This window comes from Heptranchias perlo, chromosome 12, assembly GCF_035084215.1.
Source record: "Heptranchias perlo isolate sHepPer1 chromosome 12, sHepPer1.hap1, whole genome shotgun sequence".
Classification (NCBI taxonomy): Eukaryota; Metazoa; Chordata; class Chondrichthyes; order Hexanchiformes; family Hexanchidae; genus Heptranchias; species Heptranchias perlo.
The window spans coordinates 49,849,460-49,877,041 of NC_090336.1; the positions used below are offsets into that span (position 1 = coordinate 49,849,460).

At 43.2% G+C, this 27,582-nt stretch overlaps 1 protein-coding gene across 1 annotated transcript in view; it reads right to left on the reverse strand.

Annotated features, from left to right (window-relative positions):
- The window catches only part of ano3 (anoctamin 3), a 415,131-nt gene that overhangs the window by 196,304 nt on the left and 191,245 nt on the right, over positions 1-27,582 (reverse strand). The window contains exon 3 of the mRNA XM_067994093.1: positions 3,490-3,675. Coding sequence (XP_067850194.1) covers positions 3,490-3,675 — 186 coding nt within the window. The remainder of the gene's footprint in view (positions 1-3,489; positions 3,676-27,582) is intronic.

Below are 27,582 nucleotides of genomic sequence, written 5' to 3' on the forward strand. Positions count from 1 at the left end.
GCCTCAGGTAAAACAGGACAACAGCACTGCTGAAAACTTTGAAAAAAAAATTAACTGATAATTATATGCAACTAATTTAATCCCTACCTTGTTGTAGACTATTTCTGGTAGGAAATTACCAATTAACAAATATATTGCCCAGAAGTATTACCATTGTATTCTGCGTGCTAATGAGGAAAACAATGTTGGAAGCATTAGTAATTGTTCAAACTCATTTTCTAATAGCAATAGTTCTTTGCTTCAGGCTTGGATGATATGATTTTGATCAAATTTCCATTGATTAGAGGTAATCCTGATATATCATCACGCATTAATTTTTATGAGATGCTGGGGCAAACCATTAGCATGATTGCATATTTGAACAATAAACGATGCATCTGCTTGCTGGAGTAATTTGTACACAACAAGAGATGATGTTAAACAGGATCTTCATGTTCTAAAGCTGTGACTCATGAAACACTGCTCAAACTGTGGCAATTGGGCTTCACCCGGTCACCAGGTCTGGATGGGATGCATCCTAGGTTTCTGAGGGAAGTAAGGGTGGAAATTGCCGAGGTACTGGCCATAATTTTCCAAACATCCTTAGATACGGGGGTGGTACCAGAGGACTGGAGAATTGCAAATGTTACATCCTTGTTCAAAAAAGGGTGTAAGGATAAACCCAGCAACTATTGGCCAGTAAGTTTAACCTCAGTGGTGGGAAACTTTTAGAAACGATAATCCAGGACAGAATTAACAGTCATTTGGATGAGTGTGGATTGATTAGGCAAAGCCAGTATGGATTTGTTAAAGGCAAATCGTGTTTAACTAACCTGATAGAGTTTCTTGATGAGGTAACAGAGAGGGTAGATGAGGGCAATGCAGCTGATGTGGTGTATATGGACTTTCAAAAGGCGTTTGATAAAGAGCCGCATGGTAGGCTTATCATCAAGATTGAGACCCATGGAATAAAGGGGGGGCAGTACCAACATGGATACAGAATTGGCTAAGGGACAGGAAACAGAGAGTAGCGGTGAATGATTGTTTTTCGGACTGGAGGGAGGTGTACAGTGGTGTTCCCCAGGGGTCAGTGCTGGCACCACTGCTTTTCTTGATATATATTAATGACTTAGACTTGGGTGTACAGGGCACAATTTCAAAATTTGCAGATGACACAAAACTTGGAAGGGTAATAAACAACGAGGAGGATAGTGATAGACTTCAAGAGGATATATACAGGCTGGTGGAATGGGCGGACACGTGGCAGATGAAATTTAACGCAGAAAAATTGAAGTGATACATTTCGGTAACAGGAATGAGGTGAGGCAATATAAACTAGAGGGCACAATTCTAAAAGAGGTACAGGAACAGAGAGATCTGGGGGTATATGTGCCCAAATCTTTGAAGGTGGCAGGGCAGGTTAAGAAAGCGATTAAAAAAGCATATGGGATCCTGGGCTTTATAAATAGAGGCATAGAGTACAAAAGTATGGAAGTTATGATGAACCTTTATAAAACATTGGTTCGGCCACAACTGGAGTATTGTGTCCAGTTCTGGGCACCGCTCTTCTGGAAAGCTGTGAAGGCCTTAGAAAGGGTGCAAAAGAGTTTTACTCGAATGATTCCAGGGATGACGGACTTTAGTTACAAGGATAGACTGGGGAAGCTCGGGTTGTTCTCCTTGGAACAGAGACGGTTGCGATAGAGGTATTCAAAATCATGAAGGGTCTAGACAGAGTAGATAGAGAGAAACTGTTCCCATTGACAGAAGGGTCAAGGACCAGAGGACATAGATTTAAGGTGATTGGCAAAAGAACCAAAGGTGACATGAGGAAAAACTTTTTTTTAACACAGCGAGTGGTTAAGATCTGGAATGCACTGCCCGAGGGGATGGTGGAGGCAGATTCAATCATGGCCTTCAAAAGGGAACTGGATAAGTACTTGAAAGGAAAAAGTTTGCAGGGCTACGGGGAAAGGGCGGAGAAGTGGGACTAACTGGATTGCTCTTGCATAGAGCCAGCACGGACTCGATGGACCGAATGGCCTCCTTCCATGCTGTAACCTTTCTATGATTCTGATTCCTTTAATGACATCCCTTTCACAAAACTGTCAAAAATATTCAATGATAGAAAATTACATACAATCTATGGTATAAGGTGTGTCTTCGATCCTATGTTGTAGACTATAACAAGTAATGCTTAATCTTCCTGGAATTTTTAGAATTGATTAAATTAATTTTCTCTTTCTTTTTATTTATTACTCCTTCCTTTTCTGTTCCCTCTCTGAACTCGGCTCAATTACATTCTACACTCTTTCAAGGCATTAAAACAGGCCACACACCCCACCACAGCTCCCCATTAGGGTTGCCTAACATCCCAGATAGCCCGTGGCGTCTCCCGGAATGGGGCATGAATTTCCCAGGCACTGCTGCTAGCAGAGTGGGAGAAGCCCTCAGGAAATTAGGCCCCAGGTCTCGGCCCCTTTTTTGTTCTCTTGGGATTACCAGGGTTTCCCCCAAGGGAGGGCAGAGATTTTGCACCTACATGAAGTGCAAACATGCAGGTGGAACATGAGGGCCATAACTGTACAGCCTGCCTCATTTTCCTGTACAATCACCGACCATTAAGGCCTAGAAGAAGTTCCATTTGGCCTAGAAGAAGTTCCATTTGGCCTAGAAGAAGTTCCATTTGGCCTTGTGCTCAGCTGCACTCAGATAGAAGGATCTGGAATATGCAGACAGCATGATGATTGCGGACTGGGAAATTTGAGTGCCCTTTGTTGCAGGTTGCAGATGGATCTTCAGGGAGGGAGGTCGACTGGTTCAGGTCAATACCCTTATTGACCAAAATCAGCCCTTATGTTTCATAAAGATCAAGAGGGATGTGTCCTTAAGATACATTCATACAATGGGAACTAATATCCACATGAATGCATTAATTACCTACAAAAGATCAATGACTATACTTAAAAGTATTGTTGTTGGTTGTGAAGCAGTTTGGAATGCCCTGATGATAGGAAAGACACTATATAAATGCAAGTTTTTTAATTTGGTTAAATGTACCAAAAAGCATAGCAACACCTCAGTACTGTACTAATATCATTGCCTTAACTATGTAATTGTAAACAATTTTACAACACCAAGTTATAGTCCAACGATTTTATTTGAAATTTACAAGCTTTCGGACACCTCTCTGTCTGAACACGGTGATTGCCTTGGCAACGGGCAGTTGCAAAGACTATCTGTAATCACCATGTATTGTTCTGTGATTTATAAATGCGTAGGCTTTGAGGAGTTCCTGACATTTACCTGAGGAAGGAGGAAGCCTCCGAAAGCTTGTAAATTTCAAATAAAATCGTTGGACTATAACTTGGTGTTGTAAAATTGTTTACAATTGTCAACCCCAGTCCATCACCGGCATCTCCACATCTTAACTATGTAATGTTATATCAAATAGTAATTTGGATTTAGAAGCTTCATTAATAATGGGAAGTATTTTGTGGATCAGCTGACCTTTCTCATAAGATACATTTGTGGAAGATGGTCCTGCACATGTTGTCTCCTGATTGGACGGATGCTGCAAAGAATGTCTGTTCAGATTGATGGGTAGTGTTTTGCTCTGAGCCAAACAGGGCAAGCTTCTTCTGGATGGCTTCAATGGTTGTTCTTTGATAATGTCACTGATACTTGTGTTCATTCCTAAAAAAAGAGAATTACAGTTCCTTTAATCATTTTCAAAATAGCTTCATATGTCAAGGTTTCATAATATACTTTTTTAAATGTTTCACACGACACTCTGTGGTGCAACTTCTTGAAAAATAAAATTAACTCGGCTAAGAATTTGCATAATTGCGATTAAAAACACTGAATAATACAGGACCATCAAATTATTGTCCGAATGCCACTTGCTACTGTCCACGCCCGGAAATCCTGGGAAGGCGCATCTTTTTATTCCGTTTCCTGCCTGGCAGCTGGCCAGCACGACGGCTGCCATGTGCTGTAGAGAGAGGGATAAATCAAGAGCGGTACTCATCCTTGCTACGCCTTTTAAATGGTGCATTCTCACTTTAAATAGGTAGCTGGCTGAACCGCCGGAAATTGTTCCCCGGAAGTGGGCATGTTTCCCTTCGGGTCAGCCGATTCGGTGGGAAATTCACTGGTGAGATTATAATGAGGCCCGGGAGTAAAAATACCCCAGATCTGTTTTTGGCTGAAGTGGGTGAGTTTTAAATTGAAATGAAAACTCACCCACTCACTTTGTTTTAAATTTCAAAATATACTTTATTTCATATAAATATCACAATTATAATTCAAAACAATACAATACAGATCGTACACACTACGATCCCATTATTACAAAACAAAAGACAATATAAATCTTCTAATACATTCTGTTCAATACAAGATGGGATGGCCTTTCCCCATGGGGCCTTTGTGTAGGCTGAACCTCGTTTCAGTGCATCCCGCAGCACGTACTCCTGGACCTTGGAGTGTGCCAGTTGGCAACACTTGTTCTTGGGCAGCTCCTTCAGCTGGAAGATCAGCAGGTTTCGGGTGGACTAAAGGGTCTCCTTCGCCAAGTTGATGGCAGCAGCAGCTGATATCTGTCTCGATGTGCGTCCCGGTGAACAGCCCGTAGAGCACAGCATCCTGTGTTACCGAGCTGTTGGGGATGAACCGGGACAGATACCAATGCATCTCTCTCCACACCTTCTGCATGAAGGGGCTGTCCATCAGGAGGTGGATGGCGGTCTCGTCTCCCCCGCAGCCTCGAGAGCAGCTCGAGGTTGAGCTGAGATTCCGTGCGTGCAGGAAAGTTGGCACTGGGAGGGCTCTTCTCACCACCATACATCCTGGTGCCTGTTGGTCAGTTCCAGCAACGAGACATTCTGCCAAATGGCATCGACCGTCTGGTCGGGGAACTGCCCGATCGGATCCACCCTCTCCTTTCCCTGCAGGACCACTGTCTGACGGCCTTATGGTCGAAGGGATTCCTCCTCAGGAACTTCTCCACCTGGGACAGGTAGTGGGGTGTCGTCCAGCTGGACAGGACATCCTGCGTCTACTCGACCAGCGTGGCCTGACTCAGTCTTCTCAGTGTGTTGGACAGGTAGAAACTCAGCATGAAGTGACACTTGGTGTTTGCGTACTGGGGCTCTACACACATCCTGAGGCAGCCACACACAAAGGTGGCCATCAGGATCAGAGCGGCATTGGGGAGGCTCTTCCCCGCTTTGTCTGAGGGCTTGTACAGGGTGTCCCCGCGGATGCGTTCTGCCTTAGACCTCCAGACAAAATGGAAGATAGCTCGGGTAACTGTGACGGTGGGGAATGGGCCAGATCTCAGCCACGTAGAGCAACACCGCAAGCACCTCACACCTTATCACCAAGTTCCTGCCGGCCATGGAGAGGGAACATCCCCTCCCCCCGCATACCAAGCTTCTGTTTGGCCTTAGCGACCCATTCCTCCCAGTTCTTGGTGGAGGCCTGGGGCCCCCCGAATCAGATCCCCAGCACCTTCAGGTAGTTGGACCTGATGGTGAAGGGGGACAAAGAATCGCATCTCTAAGTGCCAAAGAACATGGCCTTGCTCTTACTACGGTTCACTCTGGCCCCCGAGGCCAGCTCAAAATGGTTGCAGATGCCCATTAGTTTGTGGACCGAACGCTGGTCAGAGCAGTGGACGATGACGTTGTCCATGTACAGGGAAGCCTTAACCTGAGAGTCACCGCTGCCTTGGATCGTCACCCACCCTGATACATGTGTCCTTCCTGATGGCCGCGGCAAATGGCTCGATGCAACACACGAACAAGACCAAAGAGAGAGGACAGCCCTGCCTGACTCCAGATCTGATCAGAAAGCTCTCCGACTCCCACCCATTGATTAGGACTGCGCTACGGATGTTCACGTAGAGCAGCCAGATCCAATCGTGGATTCCCTCCCCAAACCCCATTTTGGAGAGCACGTCTATCACGTACATGTGGGCTATTCAGTCGAAGGCTTCTCCTGGTCCAAGCTGATGAGGTAGGTGTTCACTCCACCGTCCTGCACGTAGGCGATCATATCCCTGATCAGCTCAAGGCTATCAGCGATCTTCCTGCCGGGTACAGTATAGGTCTGGTTGGTGTAGATCACTAGCTCCAGAGCAGATTTAAGCCTGTTGGCGATGACCTTAGACAGAATCTTGTAGTTGATATTTAGCAAGGAAATGGGTCGCCAATTTCTGATTTCGTCCCTCTCCCCCCTTCCACCTGTAGATGAGGGTGTTGATTCCTTTCATCATGGACTCTGGCATGCTGCCTGCCTGAAGCATACCCCGTACACTTTTAGCAGGTCTGGGCCGATCCAGTCCCATAGAACCGAATATAACTCAACCGGTAAGCCATCGCTTCCAAGAGTTCTGCTCTTCTCGAAGGACCGGATGGCCTTTGTCAGATCATCCAAAGTCAGCAGCCGATCCATGCTCTCCCGCTCACTGTCCAACCACAACAGACCCGGAGTTAAAATCAGGGCTATCATCTAACATTTTTTTGCTCAATCTACTAACCTCCTGAAGTTGCAAGCGGTTCTCTTCACAGTTAACTAAACACTGCATTTTTGTGTTGCCCTCATATTTCCTCTACCCAAGTCCAGGTCATTTATATATATTAAGAACAATGGTGCCAACAATGATGCCTGCCACAGGTCCCCAACACAATGCATCTGCACTGCCCTCCAGGTCACCCATGAGCAACCCCAAGGAACATCTACTGGTATTGAATTAAACAGAACCACTCACTTTCAGAAGTCATTGCTCTGCATTGTAAACCATAAGTCCATTAATAAAACCTAAGATGACACTGGATTCATTTTCCAAGTATACGCAAGTGGTGAGATGCCTTGTCAGTGCTAGTGCGTACTGAGATATTGTGGGTGAGTAATTTTCTGATACATGCTAGTGGTTGTCAAGTTACCGCCACTGCATACTCAGAAACTGACTCTACTTTGTTGACATGGATCTGTATTGGAGGTGGAGTGTAAAAGCTTGTACAAAAAGCTTTTTAAGTGTTAAAGCAATGTATAGTGGACAGCTATTATTGAGCCTATCAGATCAACTATTCTTCTCCTAGAGATTGCTAAAGTGTACTAGTTACAGACATGTTATCAAACAAATTTTGACACCGAGCCACATAAGGAGATATTAGGAAATTACTTGTGAAAAGATGACACAACCAAGATCAAGATGGTGTTTGAGCACTCTGGGTCTCAGGGCCAGTACTCACAGGCTGCATGTGACAGTGGCCCTTCATCACCTGAACAGAATGACCACCTTCAGTCATACTATGGATAGATTTTATTTTTGTTAATCTACAGTTTAGAGATTTGTGAGAAGCTAGAAAATTACCAGTACTTGAGAATATTGAGATTTAAACATGGAGGGCGGGTTGGCAGCGGGGGGTCGATTGGGCGTGTGGGTAACGCGCCCAGTGAAATCGGGGTGCTCCGCACGCAATCACAGCTTGATTGAAGGTACTTACCTTTGCTTCCGGGTTTCGCGCTGGAAAGCTGCGCAGCAGGCGGACTGCGCATGCACAGCATAGTCTGTCAGCTGGAGGAGCCCTACTTAAAGGGGCAGTCCTCCACTGACAGATGCTGCAGGAAATAGGAAAATTACAGCATGGAGCAGTCCAGGGGGAAGGCTGCTCCCAGTTTAATGATGCCTCATTCCAGGTCTTATTGGATGGGGTGAGGAAGAGGGGGGGGACAGAGATCTTCTCCCCGGCGGGCGGGAGGAAGCGGCCTGTCTCTGCCACCAAGAAGGCCTGGCTCGAGGTGGCAGAGGAGGTTACCAGCATCACCAACATATCAAGCACCTGCATACATTGCAGGAGGCGCTGCAATGACCTAAGTAGGTCAGCCAAAGTGAGTACACTTACTCATTCCCCTACACTCTCTCTGCCACATCACCGCCCCCACCCCACATCTCCTTCTGCACTGCCAACACTACTCTATCACATCACTCCTCACACCCCTCAAAGCTCATCCTCATCTTACCTGCACTTACTCACCTCGCCAGTAGTACTCATCCCACCACTACCACTCAACCCAATCCTCATACAATCTCATGGCTCCGTCTCATACTCGCCCTCTCATGCATCTCTTTCACGGTCAGCCTCACTCAACCTGCCACTACCTGTGCTGCAGCCACAGGGCATGCATCACATATGTGCAGTAGGCAGCGTAAGGCAAACGTGTCGTGAGCATGAAGGGGATGCACAAGGGTGTTTGAGGGTTTGTCATGGTTTTTCCTTATATTTAATTTCTGATCAACTCACATTACATATTATATTGGCACCACTACTGCCATGTCTTTGCGAATCTTGTCTGGTTTGTGCAATAATGTCCTTTCCTGAGGATCACTATGAAGACCCACAACTGATGTCACCCATTGTGTCACTGCAGAGTGGGTGAAGGTGTATTTGTAGGGCTCTTTTGTGCAGACGACTGAGAGACGTCGGCGATGTCCCCAGTGGCACCCTGGAAAGATGCGAAGGAGAAGTTGTTGAGGGCAATGGTGACTTTGACAGCGACAGGTAAGGTGGTGGTGCTCGGGCCAGCCGGGAGCAGCTCGGCATAAAGGAGGCTGCAGATGTCCACGACTACATGTCGAGTGACTCTGAGCCTCCGTGTGCCCTGCTGCTCAGAGAGGTCCAGGTAGCTGAGTGTCGGTCTGTAGACTCTGTGGCAAGGGTAGTGCCCTCTGTGACGCATCTCTCTCTGCCATTGCCCTCCCTCTTGCTGTGCAGGTGGATGAGTTACAGCACTGTGTTGTGGAGCTCCACGTGTCAGAGGTGGACAGCGTGGCCGGCGAGTCTGGTGATGCTGTTCGCTCTTCGAGGAGGTCATGACTGCAGCTACGGCAGCCCCCATCCGGAAGATGTACATTTGAGAGGTTCCACAAGGTAGGTACCTGTGTCTGGACACCGGGGTAAGTATGCAAGTTTGTGAATTTTATTGTTAGGAGGAGGGTGGTAGAGGCCAAACTTTGTCCAAAGTGACAGAGTGGCCTCCTGCAATGAGTGAGGGTCTCCCCCCTCCCACCTGTCAAATGGACCTTTGCAGCTGCCACAGGCTGATAGCTGCAACACGTCCATTTCAACTGGGAGTGTTTCTCCCAGTACGGGAAACAGTCTCCGTTGGCTTGAAAATCCCACTCTTCCCAAAATATCAGGTCAATCAGGTCTGTAAACGACCTGAAGTACCTGGTTAATTACTTTAAGTGGCATCCCACAGGCTTTAATTGCCGGCGGGATTCCCACATGCGGGGGCTGCGCGTGCAGTCAGCGTGTCACTGGGGAACACAGAAGTGGGCGGGTTAGAGCCAGGCTCCAGACCCGCCCCGGGAATCCCTGATTTTTGCAGCGCCCCCGCCACGAACGCACCCACTCGGGGGTCCGAAAATTGAGCCCGTAGTCTCCACAGCTCCAGGATTTTGAAAGAAGAAAGTTGCTTCATTTACAGGACTAACATATTAAAGTAACTCAAGTCATTACTTTTTGCTTTCAAACTGAGATAACTCTTCTTCACCAAGGTGCAAAAGTAGAACATAGTCACAGAAACTGTTCTAAGTTTCTAAGATATTGCCCGACTAATATAATGAGTTTGCAAATGTAATTTGTAAAAGGAATACTTTCACAAGACAAGTCATTATTAACTCGGACTCAAGGAAAATGCCAGAGAGTAAGACATTAAGTGTTACTGGATGATCATTCAGCTGGAGGAGATTGATAGGTAAACAATACAAGGGCAAAGAGTGCTTTTTTAAGCAGTCTGATGTCTGAAACTTGTTTAACTTTTGAGCCTCCCTCCTCCGTTATCATGGAAAACAGACATTTGCAGAAGTTGCCAAGAGAGGGTTTCTATTCAGGGTGTGGTTGGCAGTTTGCAGGACAACCTAAGAAGTGTCATTAGACTGGAGATTGAAAGCTGCTATGATTCCACATGTTCAGAGTTGAGCAATTCTACTTCTTTGAATTCTCTCCACGTATTACCAGTATATAGAAACTGTTGGCTTGAGGCCAGAGATTTAGCTTCAGGCCACAAGGTGTGGATGGATATCAGATTCAGTCGCATGTAGCTGTTATTACATTTAGTAGTTAGGCATGTACTCTAACAGGCACTATGCATTAAGCAGACGTATTAATTTTATTCAAGTTGCCTTCTTCAACTGTACACTGAGTGAAGGAAATCAAGTAAAAAAACACTGCAGATGTTGGAAATCTGATAGAAAAACAGAAAATACCAAAAACACAAAGGAGTCAGTCAACATCCGTAGTCAGAACAGACACGACAACAAGACAGTGACTTACATTTTTATAGCGCCTTTCACACAGTAAAACGTCCCAAGGAGCTTCAGAGAAGCATAATCAGACAAAAATTGACACCAAGCCTAAGAAGGAGGGATGACTAACAGCTTGGTCAAATAGATAGGTTTTAAGAAGGTTGTAAAGAGGCGAGAGTTGAAGAGACAGAGAGGTTCAGGGAGAGAATTCAAGAGCCAAAAGCCTAGAGCCTCGACGGCTGGAGGCATGGCCACCAATGTCGGGGAGAAACGAGGCAAATTAACATTTCAGCTATGGTCTCTTCTTCAAAGCTGCAAAATTAGAGGCGGATACGTATATTAATATGAATCAGAAATGAGAAGGAAAAAATATATAATCCAGTGAGGAATAATGCGTGGAATGACGTAACAGGTTATCGGATAGTGGGCAGGAAAGGTAAACTCCTGATCTTAAGGGATGTGAAGTCCACTTATTAGAGACCGGTGACGCTGAACCTAAGCGAATATGTCCAGTCCAGTCGAGATCCTAAATTTCAAAGAATATTAGACTGCTAACAATAGTAATAGATTTTTTCTGATGTTGCAAGTACTGCAAAACAGAACAGAATTCACGAGGCTTCTAATACTCAGTAATGAAATCGTTCTCACCTCCGACCGTTTACAAGGATCCGATTTCTTATTTGTGAGAAATGAAACTGATGGACCATGGATCATAGGAACAGGAATAGGCCATTCAGCCCCTCGAGCCTGTTCTGCCATTCAATGAGATTATGGCTGAACTGTATCCTAACTCCATCAAGCTCGTTTAGCCTCATTCAATAAGCCATGAAAGATAGGGTGATCAGTGAAAACAAAGCCCCGTGAGTAAGAGGGTCCACTCATGCTGAAAGAAATGACTTCATGGCCAACTTCAGTCTTAATGAGCTAATCTATAAACAGCTCTTAACATAATCTGTAAGTGGGATGAAAGTAATCGCACTGTCAAGCGGCTAAAAGATTTTCTAAGAGAGCCTGAAACCAAAAATAAAAGGCGGGAGGCTCATTAAATTATGCAAATCGGAGTCTTATGATGTACATGGGGCCCCGTTTGCAATTTCGAGGTACAAATGAGCAGTGAGCGGCCTAGTCAGTGGTCCATAAAGAATTGATGCTCACATTAAGCTGGACAAACATATTTGCCACAAAACAGTATCAGCACTCTTAACTGCCTTCCTATGGTATGAAATTGTTTGCAAAGTTCTAAATGAGGGGACTTTATATTCAGTAACTCAAAGAAACTGAAAAATTTCTAGATCTTTTACTTTTGTAAATAATAATAACAGTACATGAGTTTCAGCACCAAACGGTTACTGGCTGAGCAGCTTTTCTTATCAGTGGAATTCCAGAAATGAAGTGGAAGTTAGTGTTTTGGAACATAGGGAGGGAAACAAAAATCCTTGGTTATATTGACAGTTTAAAGTAGGACAATCCAAACTGCAGCCATGGTGCCATATCCAGTCCTCACACCCTGATAACCCAGGTCTCCAAGACGAGGCAACTCAGTCCGACTTGCACTTATTTTTTAATTCACTTTTTTGGCCTATTTGAATTTTTGTGGGCCTGGAGGTTTGGAAAGGGTTGTTTGTCCCACTGCTGCACTCATTGGTGAATAGATCCTAAATCAGGAAACCTAGATTGATTAGTATCAACAACTTAATGTATATGCAAATTAATTAGATCATGGATTGAAATTTTATACGTGGCACTCAATGCTTCCTAGTATACACCTGTGTGTGGCCCACAAAGACAAAAAACTTGAACATGACTGCTAAGAGTAAGAATAGAAATTGGACCTCATTGTGCCTGTTTTACCAGATGCCAACAAATTTCTACTCCAAAACTATTAACTGAGCTTGCTCTCACGATAATTTTAATTTTTCATGGTCGCTGTCAAATGGTCCCAACATATAGGAACATAGGAACAGGAACAGGCCCTCGAACCTATTCCGCCATTCAATAAGATCATGGCTGATCTGGAACCTAACTCCATTTACCCGCCTTCGCCCAATAACCCTCAATACCCTTGGCTAGAAAAAATCTATCGGTCTCAGATTTTAAATGATTAATTGAGCTAGCATGTACTGCTTTTTATGGGAGAGAGTTTCACGCTTCTACCACCCTTTGCGTGAAAAAGTGTTTCCTAGCTTCTCTCCTGAATGGCCTGGCTCTGATTTTAAGGTTATGACCCCTCGTCCTAGACTCCCCCACCAGCGGAAAACGTTTCTCTCTATCTACCCTATCAATTCCTTTCAAATCCTAAAAACCTCAATCAAATCACCCCTTGACTTTCTATATTCCAGGGAAAACAAGCCCAGTTTATGTAATCTCTCCTCATATTTTTAACCCTTGGAGCCTCGGTAATATTCTGGTGGATCTACGCGGCATTCCTTCCAATGCCAATATATCCTTTCTAAGGTGTGGTGCCAGAACTGTACACAGTACTCCAGATGTGGTCTAACCAGGGCTTTGCACAGCTGTAGAAAAACTTGCTCCCCTTTATATTCTCAGCCTCTAGTTATAAAGGTTAACATTCCATTAGCCTTTTTGTTTACTTTTTGTACCACTACATTTTAGTGATCTGTGTTCATGGACCCCTAAATCTCTTTGGACCTCCACTATTCTTAGCTTTTCACCATTTAAAAAAACTTGGATCTATCCTTTTTTGGTCCAAGACGGATGAACTCACGCTTGCATTGAAATCCATCTGCCAGTTTTGCCCACTCACTTAACCTATCAATGTCTCTTTGTAATTTAATGCTCCCGTCTACACTACTTACAATGCCACCAATCTTTGTGTCATTGGCAAACTTGGATATATGGCTCTCTATCGTCTTATCTAAGTCATTAATAAATATAGTGAATAGTGAGGCCCCAGCACACACCCTTGTGGGACACCACTAGTCACTTCCTTCCAATTCGAGTACATACCCATAATCCCTACTCTCTGTCTTCTACCTCCTAACCAATTTCCTAACCAGATCAATAATTTGCCTTCCATTCCATTAATTTTAGCTAACAGTCTTTTATGTGGAGCCTTATCAAATGCCTTCTGGAAATCCATATAAACTACATCCATAGACATTCCCCTGTATACTACTGTAGTTACTTCCTCAAAAAATTCAATTAGGTTCGTTAGGCATGACCTACCCTTTACAAATCCATGATGGCTCCCTTAATCAGCTCAAATTTCTCTAAGTGCTCGGTCACACTTTCCTTAATTATAGATTCCAACAACTTCCCCACAACAGATGTTAGACTAACAGGTCTATAATTTCCTGGTTTCTCTCTCGCACCTTTCTTAAATAATGGAGTTACATTTGCAAATTTCCAATCTAAGGGGACAATTCCTGAATCGAGAGAGCTTTGTAAGATTATGGCTAAAGCATCTGCAATTTCCTCACCTACTTCCTTTAAAACCCTGAGGTGGAAACCATCAAGTCCTGGGGATTTGTCAGTCTTTAGTGCCATTAGTTTTCCTAATACTATTTCCTTGCTTACGTTAACTTTAGTGAGTTCCAGTGTTTGATTCATTATTAGTTCCCCTGGAATGTCAGATAAATATTGTCTTCTTCCTCTACTGTGAAGACTGACACAAAGTAATTAATCATCAAGTCTGCCATTTCCTTATTTTCAATTGCAGTATTACCCACATCTGTTTCTGAAGGGTCCATGTTACCCTGGACTACCCTTTTTCTTCTAATATAATTGTAAAAACGTTTTGTGTTGATCTTGATATCCCTCGCAAGTTTCTTTTCGTATTCCTTTCTTGTAGCTCTTAGTATCTTGTTTGTCTTCCTTTGCTGTTCTTTACAATTCCCAGTCCCCGATCTACACTATTCTTGCACTTCTGTATGCTCTTTCCTTTAATTTTATGTTATCTCTCACCTCTTTTGTGGACCATGGCTGTTTTATTTGGTAAGTAGAGCTCTTGCCCCGCAGGAATGTATACTGGCCCTGTATTAAGCTAAATTCTTGAAGTGAAGAATAAAAGGAAATATCACACTCGGATCAAGTTTTTATTTGCTGCTTTGCGATAATTGCCATTAAATATTCATCCCATTGTATAATGAAAATGGGCTTTACCTTTCCGTCATGTATCCATTGTGGGATCGGATTTAGGTAATTAGGCAAACAGAAAACCTGGTTCTAATTTTACACGCAGTTAAACAGATAATATGCAACATGCAGCTCTTTGGAGAGTTCACTTTAGCTCTACCATACCATTGGGAGAATTAATTAGGATGTGCAGTTAACACATTTGATTAGCCTCACTCAATAAGCCATGATAGTAGGGTGGTCAGTTAAAAACAAATCCCCGTGAGCAAGAGGGTCCACTCATGCTGAAAGAATGAAGAAATGACTTAATGGCGTACTTCAGTCTTAATGAGATAGTCTATAAACTGCCCTTCACATAATCTGTAAGTGGGATGAAAGTAATCGCACTGCCAAGCAGCTGGAAGATTTTCTAAGCGAGCCTGAAATGAAAAACAAAAATAAAAATAAGGATGAAGACATTGGAAAGAAATGAGACAACCCAGGCCAAATCTAAATGATGGAATAGAAGGAGCACTAAACAAAAGCTCAAATCAAATGCCCAAGGAACAGAAAAAAGCCATAAAGTTGAAAATAAACAGATGGCAAGCTTTGCAGTTTGACATCATCCTATTGGGAAGCCTTTTGCATCGTCCTTGGAGCCCAATATCTAAATGGTTCACTCACCACATTGCAACTGGCTTTCCCCTTGCAAACTGCTAACGCTGCTTCTATAGCACTGCGAGGCAAAAATCACTGCTGCCAGTGCAGCAAATTAACACTCCAATATCTATGTCAGCATACTCACCACTAGGTCAGAAGATTATGGCCTAGAAATTCGATGGCATCACACCCTTCTTCGGGCAGTAAACGGGCACCTCAGCTTCCAATACAGCGGGCAACAAATGCACACTCATTATAAGCTGCCGCCTTATTGTTGTAAGAAAAAAATCTGCGTCCAGGGCCTGCACCTGAAACAGGCAATATTCTTTTGCATGTGCAAATAAGGGACTAACGCCTGTTTGAGGCCACCTCTGCAATACTGGTTTACCCTGAGGCAGCGCCGACGTCGGCTGCATTCAGCTAACCCAGGTCTACATACGTTCTAACGGGTGGTCCTTAAAGGGACCGCTGCAAGCCACCACCAAAAAAAAAAATTTGTTATAAATGCTTACCTGAATATGGAGCCGGGAGGAAAAGGAGTGCTCTGTGCGACTCCACATTACATTGAGTTACATCGAAACTACAGCACAGACACAGGCCATTCAACCCAACTGGTCTATGCCACCATTTATGCTGCACACGATCCTCCTCCCTCCCTACTTCATCTAACCCTATCAGCATATCTTTCTATTCCTTTCTCCTTCACATGCTTATCTAGCTTCCCCTTAATTGCATCCATGTGATTTACCTCAATTACTCCTTGTGGTAGCACGATCCATATTCTTACCACTCTCTGGGTAAAGAAGTTTCTCCTGAATTCCCTATTGGATTCATTAGCGACTATGCAGAATTCAAACCATGAGTATGCTGCCGGCTACCGCTCCCTCCTCCGATCTCAACCTCAACTCCCACAATCGCATCTGCCGCCCTCCTTAAACCTGGCTACCACTATCCTCCCTCTCGATCACCCCCTCTCCCGATCACCCACCTCCTGGTCTCCACCCTCCTGATCGTCCCCCTCTCAGGACTTACCTGAGGGCGATTGCCATTTACGCAGTGGCCTGATCTTTGAGGCCTCTTCTCAGGCATGCTGCCAGGGGACACCCAATTGGTGTCCGCAGCTTGCCAGTTCAATGATAATGGGGATTGAGGCCCAATAAATCGGTATGCCTGTGGCCTATCGCTACCTACGCACCGGTTTTTGGGGTGCAAATGAATTTTTCACCCACTGGGTTAAAGCACCACACCAGAGCTTGAGCATAGAATTTCAGCTAACAGTACACTGCAGTACAGCAGAAGTGCTCCATTTTGAATATGATTTTTCAGTGGTGATGCTCAAAAAGGATGCTATCTGTTGTTGTAATTCGAGCTAGTGATAATGATTCCATAGTACTATTCAAAGAAGCACAGGAAGTTATCCTTTGACAGCCTTGAGTTATTTTGACATGAAAAGCATTGTATAACGGCAAGTCCCACTCCAGAGATTTGAGGACATAATCTAGGCAAACTTTTCAGTGCAGTACTGAGGAATTGCGGCACCGTCAGAAGTTCAATCTTTCAGATGTGATGTTAAACTGAGGCCCGACCTGTGAATGTAACACATCCCATGCAACTATGTGAAGAGCAGTGGAGTCCTCCTGGAGCCTTGACCAAGATTTATCCCTCAACCAACACCACCAAGACAGATTATCGGGTTATTTATCTCATTGTATACAAATAGACCACTGAGCTTCATTACATTGCAACAGTGATGATGCTTCACTATTTACCAGGGAGGCTAACAAGGTGGGCATAACATTAGAAGAAGAGGTCAAAAAAGATATGTAGACATTTAAGATAGAAAGGGGGGGATAATTGATAAACTAATCAAACTTAGAGAGGATAAAACGCCTGATCTGGATGGATTGTATGCGTGCATATTAAAAGAAGTTAGGGAAGAGATAGCAGAGGCTTAAATACATATATTTAAAAATTCACTCGAAAAGGGAATAGTGCCAGAGGACTGGCAGACAGCTAATGTTACTCTTACATTTAAAAAGGGACATAGCACAGGTGCAGGGAGCTATAGACCAGTTAGCTTAACGTCGGTAGTCGGAAAGATAACTGAATCCTTACTCAAAGATGTAATAGAAAAACATCTAGAAAATGAAAATATAATAAAGAATAGTCAGCACGGATTTGAGAAGGGAAAGTCATGTTTGACCAACCTTATTGAATTCTTTGAAGAAGTAACAGAAAAAGTAGGCAGGGGTAATACAGTAGATGTAATATATTTGGATTTTCAAAAGGCCTTTGCTAAGGTACTGCATTGTAGACTCTTGACTAAGGTCAGAGCATGTGGAGTCAGGAGACAGATAGCAGAATGGATAACAAGCTGGCTACAAAACAGAAAACAGGGAGTAGGGGTTAAGGGTAGCTACTCTGACTGGCAAAAAGTGGGAAGTGGTGCCCCATGGTGGTGCTGGGACCACTGTTGTTCACAATTCACACGAATGATTTGGACCCAGGAATCGGAAGTACAATTTCAAAATTTGAGGACGACACCAAATTGGGAGGTGTAGTTAATGCATAAGAAGAATGCGTTAAAATGCAAGAGGACATTAATAAACTTGCAGAATGGGCGTGTAATTGGCAAATTAATTTCAATATAGATAAGTATGAGGTGGTGCATTTTGGTAGGAAGAATAAGGAGGCCACATACTGCTTGGATAATTAGAGTCTAAATGGGGTAAGAGGAGCAAAGGGATCTAGGGGTACAGATAGACAAATCACTAAAAGTAATGGTGCAGGACAATAAGGCCATAAAAAAAACAAACGAAGCACTGGGGTTCATTTCTAGAGAACTGAAAAGCAGAGAAATTTTATTAAACTTGTATAGAACCTTGGTTAGACCGCACTTGGAGTACTGTGCATAGTTCCGGTCTCCATATTATAAAAAGGATATATAGGCATTGGAAAAGGTGCAAAAAAGATTCACAAGGATGATACCAGAAATGAGATGTTAAACTGATCAGGAAAGATTGAGCAGGCTGGGGGTCTTTTCTCTGGAAAAGAGAAGGCTGAGGGGAGACCTGATAGAGGTCTTTAAGATTATGAAAGGGTTTGATAGCGTAGGCATAGAAAAGATGTTTCCACTTGTGGGGGAGACCAAAATTAGGGGCCATAAATAGAAGATAGTCACTAACAAATCCATAGGGAATTCAGAAGAAACTTCTTCACCCAGAAAGTGGTAAGAATGTCGAATTCGCTACCACAAGGAGTAGTTGAGGCGAATAGCATAGATGTATTTAAGGGGAAGCTAGATAAACAGATGAGGGAGAAGGGACTAGGAGTATATGTTAATAGGGTTAGATGAAGAAGAGCGGGAGGAGGATCATGTGGAACATAAACACCAGCATGGATCTGTTGGGCCGAATGGCCTGTTTCTATGCTGTACATTCTTTGTAATTCTTTGTGATATACTTATCAGGATAGGTTGAACAGGCTGGGACTCTTGTCTGTAGAAAAGAGAAGGCTGAAGGTTGATCTGACAGAGGTCTTTAAAATAATGAAAGGGTTTGATAGGGTAAACATAGAGAAAACGTTTCCACTTGTGGGGGAGTCCAAAACTAGAGGTCATCAATAGATAGTCACTAATAAATCCAATAGGGAATTTAGGAGAAACTTCCTTACCCAAAGAGTGGTCAGGATGTGGAACGTGCCACCACAAAGAGTAGTTGAGGCAAATAGCATAGATGCATTTAAGGGGAAGCTAGATAAGCACACGAAGGAGAAAGGAATAGAAGTTTATGCTCATAGGGTTAGATGAAGGGGGATGGGAGGAGGCTCATGTGGAGTATAAACGCCGGCATTGACACGATAGGCCGAAGGGCCTCTATCCGTGCTGTATAACTCTATGAATTGCCTGTTTCTGTGCTGTAGACCCACTGTAACTCGATGTAAATTTTTTTTAAAATGCTCATTATGTTTAATACTTGATAACTTCCATGCATTTGGGGAGGGCAACAAGGCACGGGAGTGCACAATAAATAGAAGGATACTGAGAGGTGTAGTGGAAGTGAGGTACCTTGGAGTGCATGTCCACAGATCCCTGAAGGTAGCAGGACAGGTAGACAAGGTGGTTAAGAAGGCATATGGAATACTTTCCTTTATTAGCCGAGGCATAGAATATAAGATAAGGGAGGTTATGCTCGAACTGTATAAATTACTAGTTTGGCCACAGCTTGAGCATTGTGTACAGTTCTGGTCACCACATTACAGGAAAGATGTAATTGCACTAGAGACAGTACAGAGGAGATTTACGAGGATGCTGCCAGGACTGGAGAATTTTAGCGATGAGGAAAGATTAGATCGGCTGGGGTTGTTCTCTTTGGAACAGAGGAGTCTGAGGTGTGATTTAATTGAGGTATACAAAATTATGAGGGGCCTAGATAGAATGGATAGGAAGGACCCTATTTCCCTCAGCAGAGAGGTCAATAACCAGGGGGCATAGATTTAAAGTAATTGGTGGAAGTATTAGAGGGGAGCTGAGGAAAAATGTTTTCACCCAGAGGGTGATAGGGGTCTGGAACTCACTGCCTGATAGGGTGGTAGAGGCAGAAACCCTCAACTCATTTAAATAGTACCTGGATATGCACCTGAAGTGCCGTGACCGACAGGGCTACAGACCAAGTGCTGGAAAGTGGGATTAGGCCGGGTGGCTCATTTTCGGCCGGTGCGGACACGATGGGCCGAATGGCCTCCTTCTGTGCTGTAAATTTTCTATGATTCTATGATTCTTAATATTTTGGATTAAATGGCAATCAACCACTCCTTCTAGTTTAACCCAGCAAATTTTGCAGTCCTGTGTGGCAGCCTTGGCACTCTCGCCTCTGAGTCAGAAGATCTTGGGTTCAAGCCCCACTCCAGTACTTGAGGAGATAATCTAGGCTAACACTTCAGTGCAGTATCAAGTAATTGTTGGAGTTGCCCTCTTTTGGATGAAATGTTAAATTGAGGCCCCTTCTGCCCTCTCAGGTAAACGTAAAAGATCCCTTGGCACTATTTGAAAAATAGCAGGAGAGTTCTTCTGGTGTCCTGGCCAATATTTATCCCTCAACCAACATCACTAAAACAGATCATCCGGTCAGTCTGTTTGTGGGATCTTGCTGTGCATGAACTGGCTGCCATATTTCCCTACATTACAACAGTGACTACCCTTCAAAAGTACTGTAAAGTCTCAAACTTCTTCCATTTTCGAACGAAGGTCATCGATCTGAAACGGTAACTCTGATTCTCTCTCCACAGATGCTGCCTGACCTGCTGAGTATTTCTACCATTTTCTGTTTGTACTTCAAAAGTGCTTTATTGGCTGTGAAGCGTTTTGGGACATCCTGAGGTTATGAAAGACACTATATAAATGCAAGTTCTTTCTTCCTTTCTGTGAAGAGTGAAAAAAGTAGCAGTGTAAGTCATGATATTCCAAAAGAGTTAGCCAAGAGTGATACTTATGACTAAATGGAGTGATCAAAGCAAACAATAGGGATGACAGTAATGAGTTGGCCTTTTCTGCATTGGCTCTGTTGCTAGATAGCACTTGCTAACAAACCCATTCACTCTATTCTCTGCAGGAACTACATGACTTTGTGGTGCACTACAATGGAAGGATAAGTACCGTATGAAGGAGTTGCTGCCAATGCACATTTAAAGGTAACTACCATCTGGAAAATGTACAAGAAATTGTCTGCACTTTGGCAATCCACTGGCCTTCAACTCTTTGAATCTTTCAACTCAAGTACTTGTGCAAAACCACTTTAGATACACATTTAATGGAGCATTGCTGGTTGGCATGAGACTGCACACATCATTATACAATACAATTTAGACTTGATATATCCTTCAACACAATCTAGTCACTTAACAACATGCAACGTGAGAGCTACCAAATAACTCATTAAACTAATAGTGCTACATAATAATCCCCCTGTTAATTCCTATGGGGTACAAATTTGTCTGGGCGCACACCCCAGACGAAGAGAAATTGGGTCTCCGGCCTCATCAGGAGGATTGAATTTTGGGCCGCTTACCTCGCCTCATTATTCATCTTATCATCCTCCAATGGCCACACTTTGTAAAGAAAACTCAAGTATCAATGCAATGGCAATGCATTTGTATTGCTTGTTTTTATTATGCTGAGCTAATGCAAGAGAAATTTATGAAGCATAACAGCTACCAGCAATGTTGAGATTACCAAACAGAAGTAACTCCATTAGTGATGAACACCTCAGTCTATAGCCTCATCCTTTAGTACATAAAAGCTGGTTGTATCTTAACTTAACAAATCCTAATCCACTTTGTTTAAACAAACTGCTGAGTGCGTTTGGCTGCGTAATGTATTCAGCTGCTCGGCTCGTCACTGCAGTGCTTCGGGTATCAGTAAATCACAGACTTGAATCAGCTCGAGGAACAGCACCTCATCTTTTGATGAGGCACTTTACAAACTTCTGGCCTCAATATCAAGTTCAACAACCTCAGAGCGTAATCACCGCTCCCATTTTCTCAGACACCGGATGCTGGTAATGGTTCTGCTGTAACCATTTACACCTCCTCTGGACCCATCTTTTGTTTCTTTACTTGTCCCATTACCACCCCATTTTGCCTTGCACCATGATCCCATTTGTCTTTTAATCACCCCTGCCCTCCACCCTACCACAGACCTTCCCTTTTGTTCTTCCCCCCCCCCCCCCCCACCTACGCCTTTTACCCTGGCTCTGCACTTGCTTAAAAACTGGTAAATCTCTAAACATCTTCCAGTTCTGATGAAAGGTCATTGATGAAATGTTAACTCTGTTTCTCTCTAAACAGATGCTGCCTGACCTGCTGAGTGTTTCCAGCATTTTCTGCTTTGACTCAAATTGTGTATCGTCTTTATATTTATTCAAGTCTTTCGATTTCTGTTTGAGTGCATTTCATGAGCAGTTAACTCCATTGTAAACAGCATTAGCAACAAATACTGAATTAAAGTGAAACCATTAAAATGTCAGAAGGAAATATGCGACGGAGCAGAAAACAGCAAAGCAGATTTTTTAACACACAGTGGATGTACAGGCACAGCACTACTTGGATGGTGTTGGTTGGTCAGTATGATAAATGAGTTCCTGAAGTCTCAGTGCAGGCAATCTGCTGTAATTGGCAAAGACAGCCAAAAAAAAAAATCACCTATTAGCTACTATCCAAAGTTTCATATTTAAAACAAGGAGGTCACTGCAATCCAGAATACGACCAAACGAGAAAAAAGGGATCAATTTTCATAAGAACATAAGAAATAGGAGCAGGAGTAGGCCATACAGCCCCTTGAACCTGCTCCACCATTCAATCAGATCATGGCTGATCTTCGACCTCAACTCCACTTTCCCGCCGATCCACATATCCCTTGATTCCGCTTGAGTCCAAAATTCTATCCATCTCAGCCTTGAATATATTCAATGATTCAGCATCCTCAGCCCTCTGAGGTAGAGAATTTCAAAGATTCACAACCCTCTGCGTGAAGAAATTCCTCCTCATCTCATGTCTTGAATGGCCGACCCCTTATCCTGCGACTATGCCCCCTAATTCTTGACTCTTTAGCCAGGGGAAACAACCTGTCAGCATCTACCCTGTCAATCTCCTTAATAATCTTATATGTTTCAATGAGATCACCTCTCATTCTTCTAAACTCCAGAGAGAATAGGCCCTTTCTACTTAACTTCCTCCAACCTTCTACCAAACAACACCTGAAAAATGGCTGCATCGCAGAGCAAAATGGACGTTAATCCTTTGCCCCCATTCTGCTCCCAGGTAACACTGCACCAGAACCTCCTTGATAGCTTTTCTGGACCCTGCACCAGACCACACCCAAAGAGGACATAGCAACGTAATTTACAGGAAAATGATCGTCAGAAGACTTTGCACTCAGATTTCCTTTTAATAACACCAGGTGCAGAAGGGGAGCAAATTATCCCCAGGAAAACCTGGCACTACTAATTCCTGAGCTGTGATTTAGATGTTATCAGTCTTGGGAACAGGTAAATGTGTCAAGATTAACTTTTTGATTGAAAAACAGTGTTTCTGCTTGAAGGCTTGCTGCACAGCACTGGTTGTCCATCGGTATGCTCAAGGCCTTCCGCAACCGGTGAGCACTGCAGGGACTGGAGTGTGTACTGGACACGGGCAATAATATTATTATTTAAGTTATAAATTTCCTTTGTTTTATGGTTTAGTCTTTTATTACTTGTGCCTCTCTAAAAAGGGGGCACTTTTGTTAGTTTCTTTTGGTTTGATGACACTGGGGCAACTAACAAAAGAGCCCCCTTTTTAGTTGTTGCTCCTCTTTTTGTGATATGGCTGATTTGGAGGCAGACAATTGGAAACAACCTCAAGCTCCATTTACAGCAATTGATATCTCTCATCTACCCTCACCTGATGAGCCACGAACAGCTGTTTCCCTACCAGAGAGCAGAAATTCCTCCTTATCCTGACCAGACAACCGCTCCACACCACCTTGAATACAAAGCCTCATAATCACACCAGCACCTTCCTCCTATTCCTGTGCCATCATTCTGTAGACCCACACTTGTTATCCCTGTGCTTCCACCTACTGCTTGGCGCCACACTGCTGCCCCCTTATTAGCTCCCTCTAAAGCATCCCGCAAGGGTGCATAGATGTTGCTTGGGTGCTGACATCCTTCCAGCTATGGCACAACATAATGAGAGAGATTCTTAGGGGGTTCTCCCATTTTACTAAAGGAGAATTAGGGCGTTCAGGTCTTGGTCCCTTTGGACAGCACTTCCAGCGTGCCCGCACTAACTGTTCCCAGTCAGCATCAGGAGAGAAACATCAGCTCTATGGTGTCCTTTGATTATTCTACTCCTGACTAACCTAAGTCTTGTTCTGCAATCAGTCAATTGAATTCAGATTATCAAATAAAACATTAAATCCTAACCAGAAAGAAAACAGAATTATGCATGTGTTCATGAAATGCATTTAAACAGCATTTTTCTAATTATGTTTTGCTAGGATAAATTGAAATATGTAAAACGTAATTTCTAAACAGTAGTTCTGTTTGCCTATAAAGTAACAGTAACTACATTTCAAAAGTAATTAATTGGTTGTGAAGCTCTTTTGGACATCCTGAGGATGTGATAAAGTCCTATATAAATGCATGTACTTTCTTTCTTTAAAGATGAGTTATCACTTTCCTTTCCCAGTTTTTGCCGTGAAAGTTATAAACTGCGGGTATTGCAAATCCAAAGAGCTATCCCAATTAAATAGGTATTTGGGTCTCTCTGGGCAACCAAGGAACACAGATTTATCTCTTGTCCCAAATACCAGTAGAGATTGGAACAACAGAGATCACTATCACCCTGATTCTCACCAAAGAAGATAGATGCTTAACCACTGTTGGAATATGAGAGGATAAGAAATGTTTCTTCCCCCTCCCCCACACCCCAAAAAAACACTGACTCACAGATTGGGTCCATACTTATCATAAGAAAACTTATCCAATAATGGACTCAATCGGACTAGGAGGTATAAAATTCAAATTTTGCAATAAAAAGGGCAGAGGCTGCACATGCTAATGTCCCAGTGAGCTGCACCACAAAGTGATAGGATGTGGGTGGTTTTATCCCCTTGTTTCCTTACATGAAGTGAATGATGGAGAAGGAAATAGGGTCATGAAATTGCTGTATTTACGCTGCTAATGCAAATTAATCTCATCACAGCCATTTAGGACTGGTAATTATGTTGTAAGGACCCTGTTAATGATGTGATTTATGGTCCTGGCATACCACTTAACCATGAAAGCCCAGAAAGGGAATAATAAAAGTGTGGAGTCTCACTCCTGCAGATAGGAAATTGTTCCTAGAAGTTTTAAAAAACTTTTAATCTGTTTTAGTAGTACTTTTGTGCCACTCTTGCCATCCACATTCCTGTTAGTATCAAGAGCCAATAATTTTTCGGATGCAAAGTTGTTTCGACACTCAGAAATTCAAATTATATAGCTTTCTTTCAGAAAATAACACTTTTGGGATAAAATAGATGAGTAATTTGAGACATGACGTGATAAGTGTAGCATGCTTGGGAGGAAAAAGGTGACCTTGGATTGCTATGATTAGTCAACAACTCCTTTATCGTTGTATCCTGCGACTACCAGAATGGCAGAAGGCGAACTAGATGGATCTTGGTCTTGTTTTGTCTAGCAATTCCTATGTTCCTATGAAAAGAGTTCCCCTGCTCCTGATCGTGATGATCATGCTGGTTCAATACTTCACGGCTCAAGAATGTTTGTACATTTCGCACACCTACCATGCCATTCACTTGTAACTTCTCAAGGACCAATACAACATTTCCTAAACATAAATTGTTCTTCTGCTTGTTCTTTAAAAAAAAGTTCTTACTTTTGTAAGACCAGAGTTACTTATTATCTGTCTTTTTTTCTCTTTCTCTTAATCCAGTCTCATTCTTTCCCTCACTTTATTTCTTTCTCTGTCTCTAATTTGACTCTAATGTACCCTATTTCCTTCTCCATCATTCGCGCTGTTCCGTTCTCTATTCTTTTGTTTAGTTGGCTACGAGATAGATCATTGGGCCCGACGTTCTGGTAATGAATGGCTAAACCAGTTGTCTGCCATAAATGTTCAAGTCTACGTCCCTTGGACTTAAGGGAGCGGAGATAAGGGCCGTACCAGGGAGAAGGAGCAATGAGGTTCCACATTTTTAAAAGTTAATTTTTAGTTGTTTGGCAGTCATTAAGACTATTAAAACTTGGTTTAGACCTGGTATTTTTAAGTGTACCTGTTTTGTGACGATATTAGTTACTTTCCAGCTGGGCAAAAGAACAAGTTGGCGCTGGTCCATTCCAGCCGGCGATATCCCTTTAATGCAAAGCTGTCATATCACCAGCAAACCAGGAGGAGCAAGTTCCCGATTTCCGCATTTGACTGCGCATGTGCAAACGTTGGAATTTGCCCCTCGATTTCGCCACTAACAAAGCAATTTCCGGCCCAACATTTTTAGAAGTTTGCTTGCCATTCATTGTTTGTGCACATCTCATTAACACATCACTAAGACGTGTCTGTACCAATGCTGAACATCTAGCGCACGACAAAAGGTTTAACTAACATGTGCTAGAAGTATACGTCAATAGCAATTCTATCACTTCTCACAGCCCAATTATCTTCAAGTTTTTCTATGCTAATGACAGCTTTGGAGGCATAACAACAGTATCACCTGCATCATTATGTGACAGAGCAGAGCTCTTTGCACTGATTTTTATTATCCTTCTATTGTAGATGGTTATCTATTCAAAAATTGTTCAAGGATTGTTTAAAATCCCTGTTTAGGTCTGGTGAAGACCTGTTCAGACAAGTTGATTTGAATTGGTTTGAACTGGTGTGATTTACAACTCCACAACTTATTACATACTCACTCTGAGACAAAATAAATATTCTTGTTCATCGAGTCTTATATCTAAGCTCTTCCTATAAACAAAAGCCCCTGATTCAACACTCAGTATTATCAGAGTGTGCACTTTGTTTCACTTTCAACTGTTCTATTCATAAAAACAGGGCAGATTTTCTTCCGCCACCCTTTTCCTACTGCTTAAATTGGACTTTACACTTTTTGCTTGTGCCTGACTTCAACTCCACCTGAACCTGTTGTTTTTCTGGGTTCGGCTAAGTGGGCTAGGCGAGCGCTAGGCATCAACTCTCACTCCAAAGCTGTGTTCTGCTGCAGGCCTTAAAGGCCTGTAGCAGCGCAATTACATAGTAGCATTTGACCTGCTGGCATCTGTCAGAAACGCCAACCTAACGGCCTGCATCCCCGCTGTGCAGTCCCAGAAGTTGCTAACTGCTCCTTTACAGGTCCTCTGACCTGAAAGGAAAAGCTTACACCTTAAGGCCTAGTTTCCACAGCGTTTTTCGTCCAGTCAACCGTTCTGCATAATCCCTGGTAAACGAGATGGGAGGCATTATTACATCACTTCAGTATCATTTGAATAGCATTTAAATGTTCCCGCCAGTTTCATTTGGGAGCTTCCTGCCACCATCCTTTCCACAACAGGAAATTTATGTGATGCATAAATGGGCAGAGAACCAGAAATATGGCAGCTCAATGTTCCAGGGTACAGATGCTATAGGAAAGATAGAGCAGGAGGTAAGAGAGGAGGGGGAGTTGCGTTCTTGATTAGGGAGAACATCACGGCAGTAGTGAGAGGGGATATATCCGAGGGTTCGCCCACTGAGTCCATATGGGTAGAACTGAAAAATAAGAAGGGAGAGATCACTTTGATAGGATTGTACTACAGACCCCCAAATAGTCAACGGGAAATTGAGGAGCAAATATGTAAGGAGATTACAGACTGCTGCAAGAAAAATAGGGTGGTAATAGTAGGGGACTTTAACTTTCCCAACATTGACTGGGACAGCCATAGCATTAGGGGCTTGGATGGAGAGAAATTTGTTGAGTGTATTCAGGAGGAATTTCTCATTCAGTATGTGGATGGCCTGACTAGAGAGGGGGCAAAACTTGA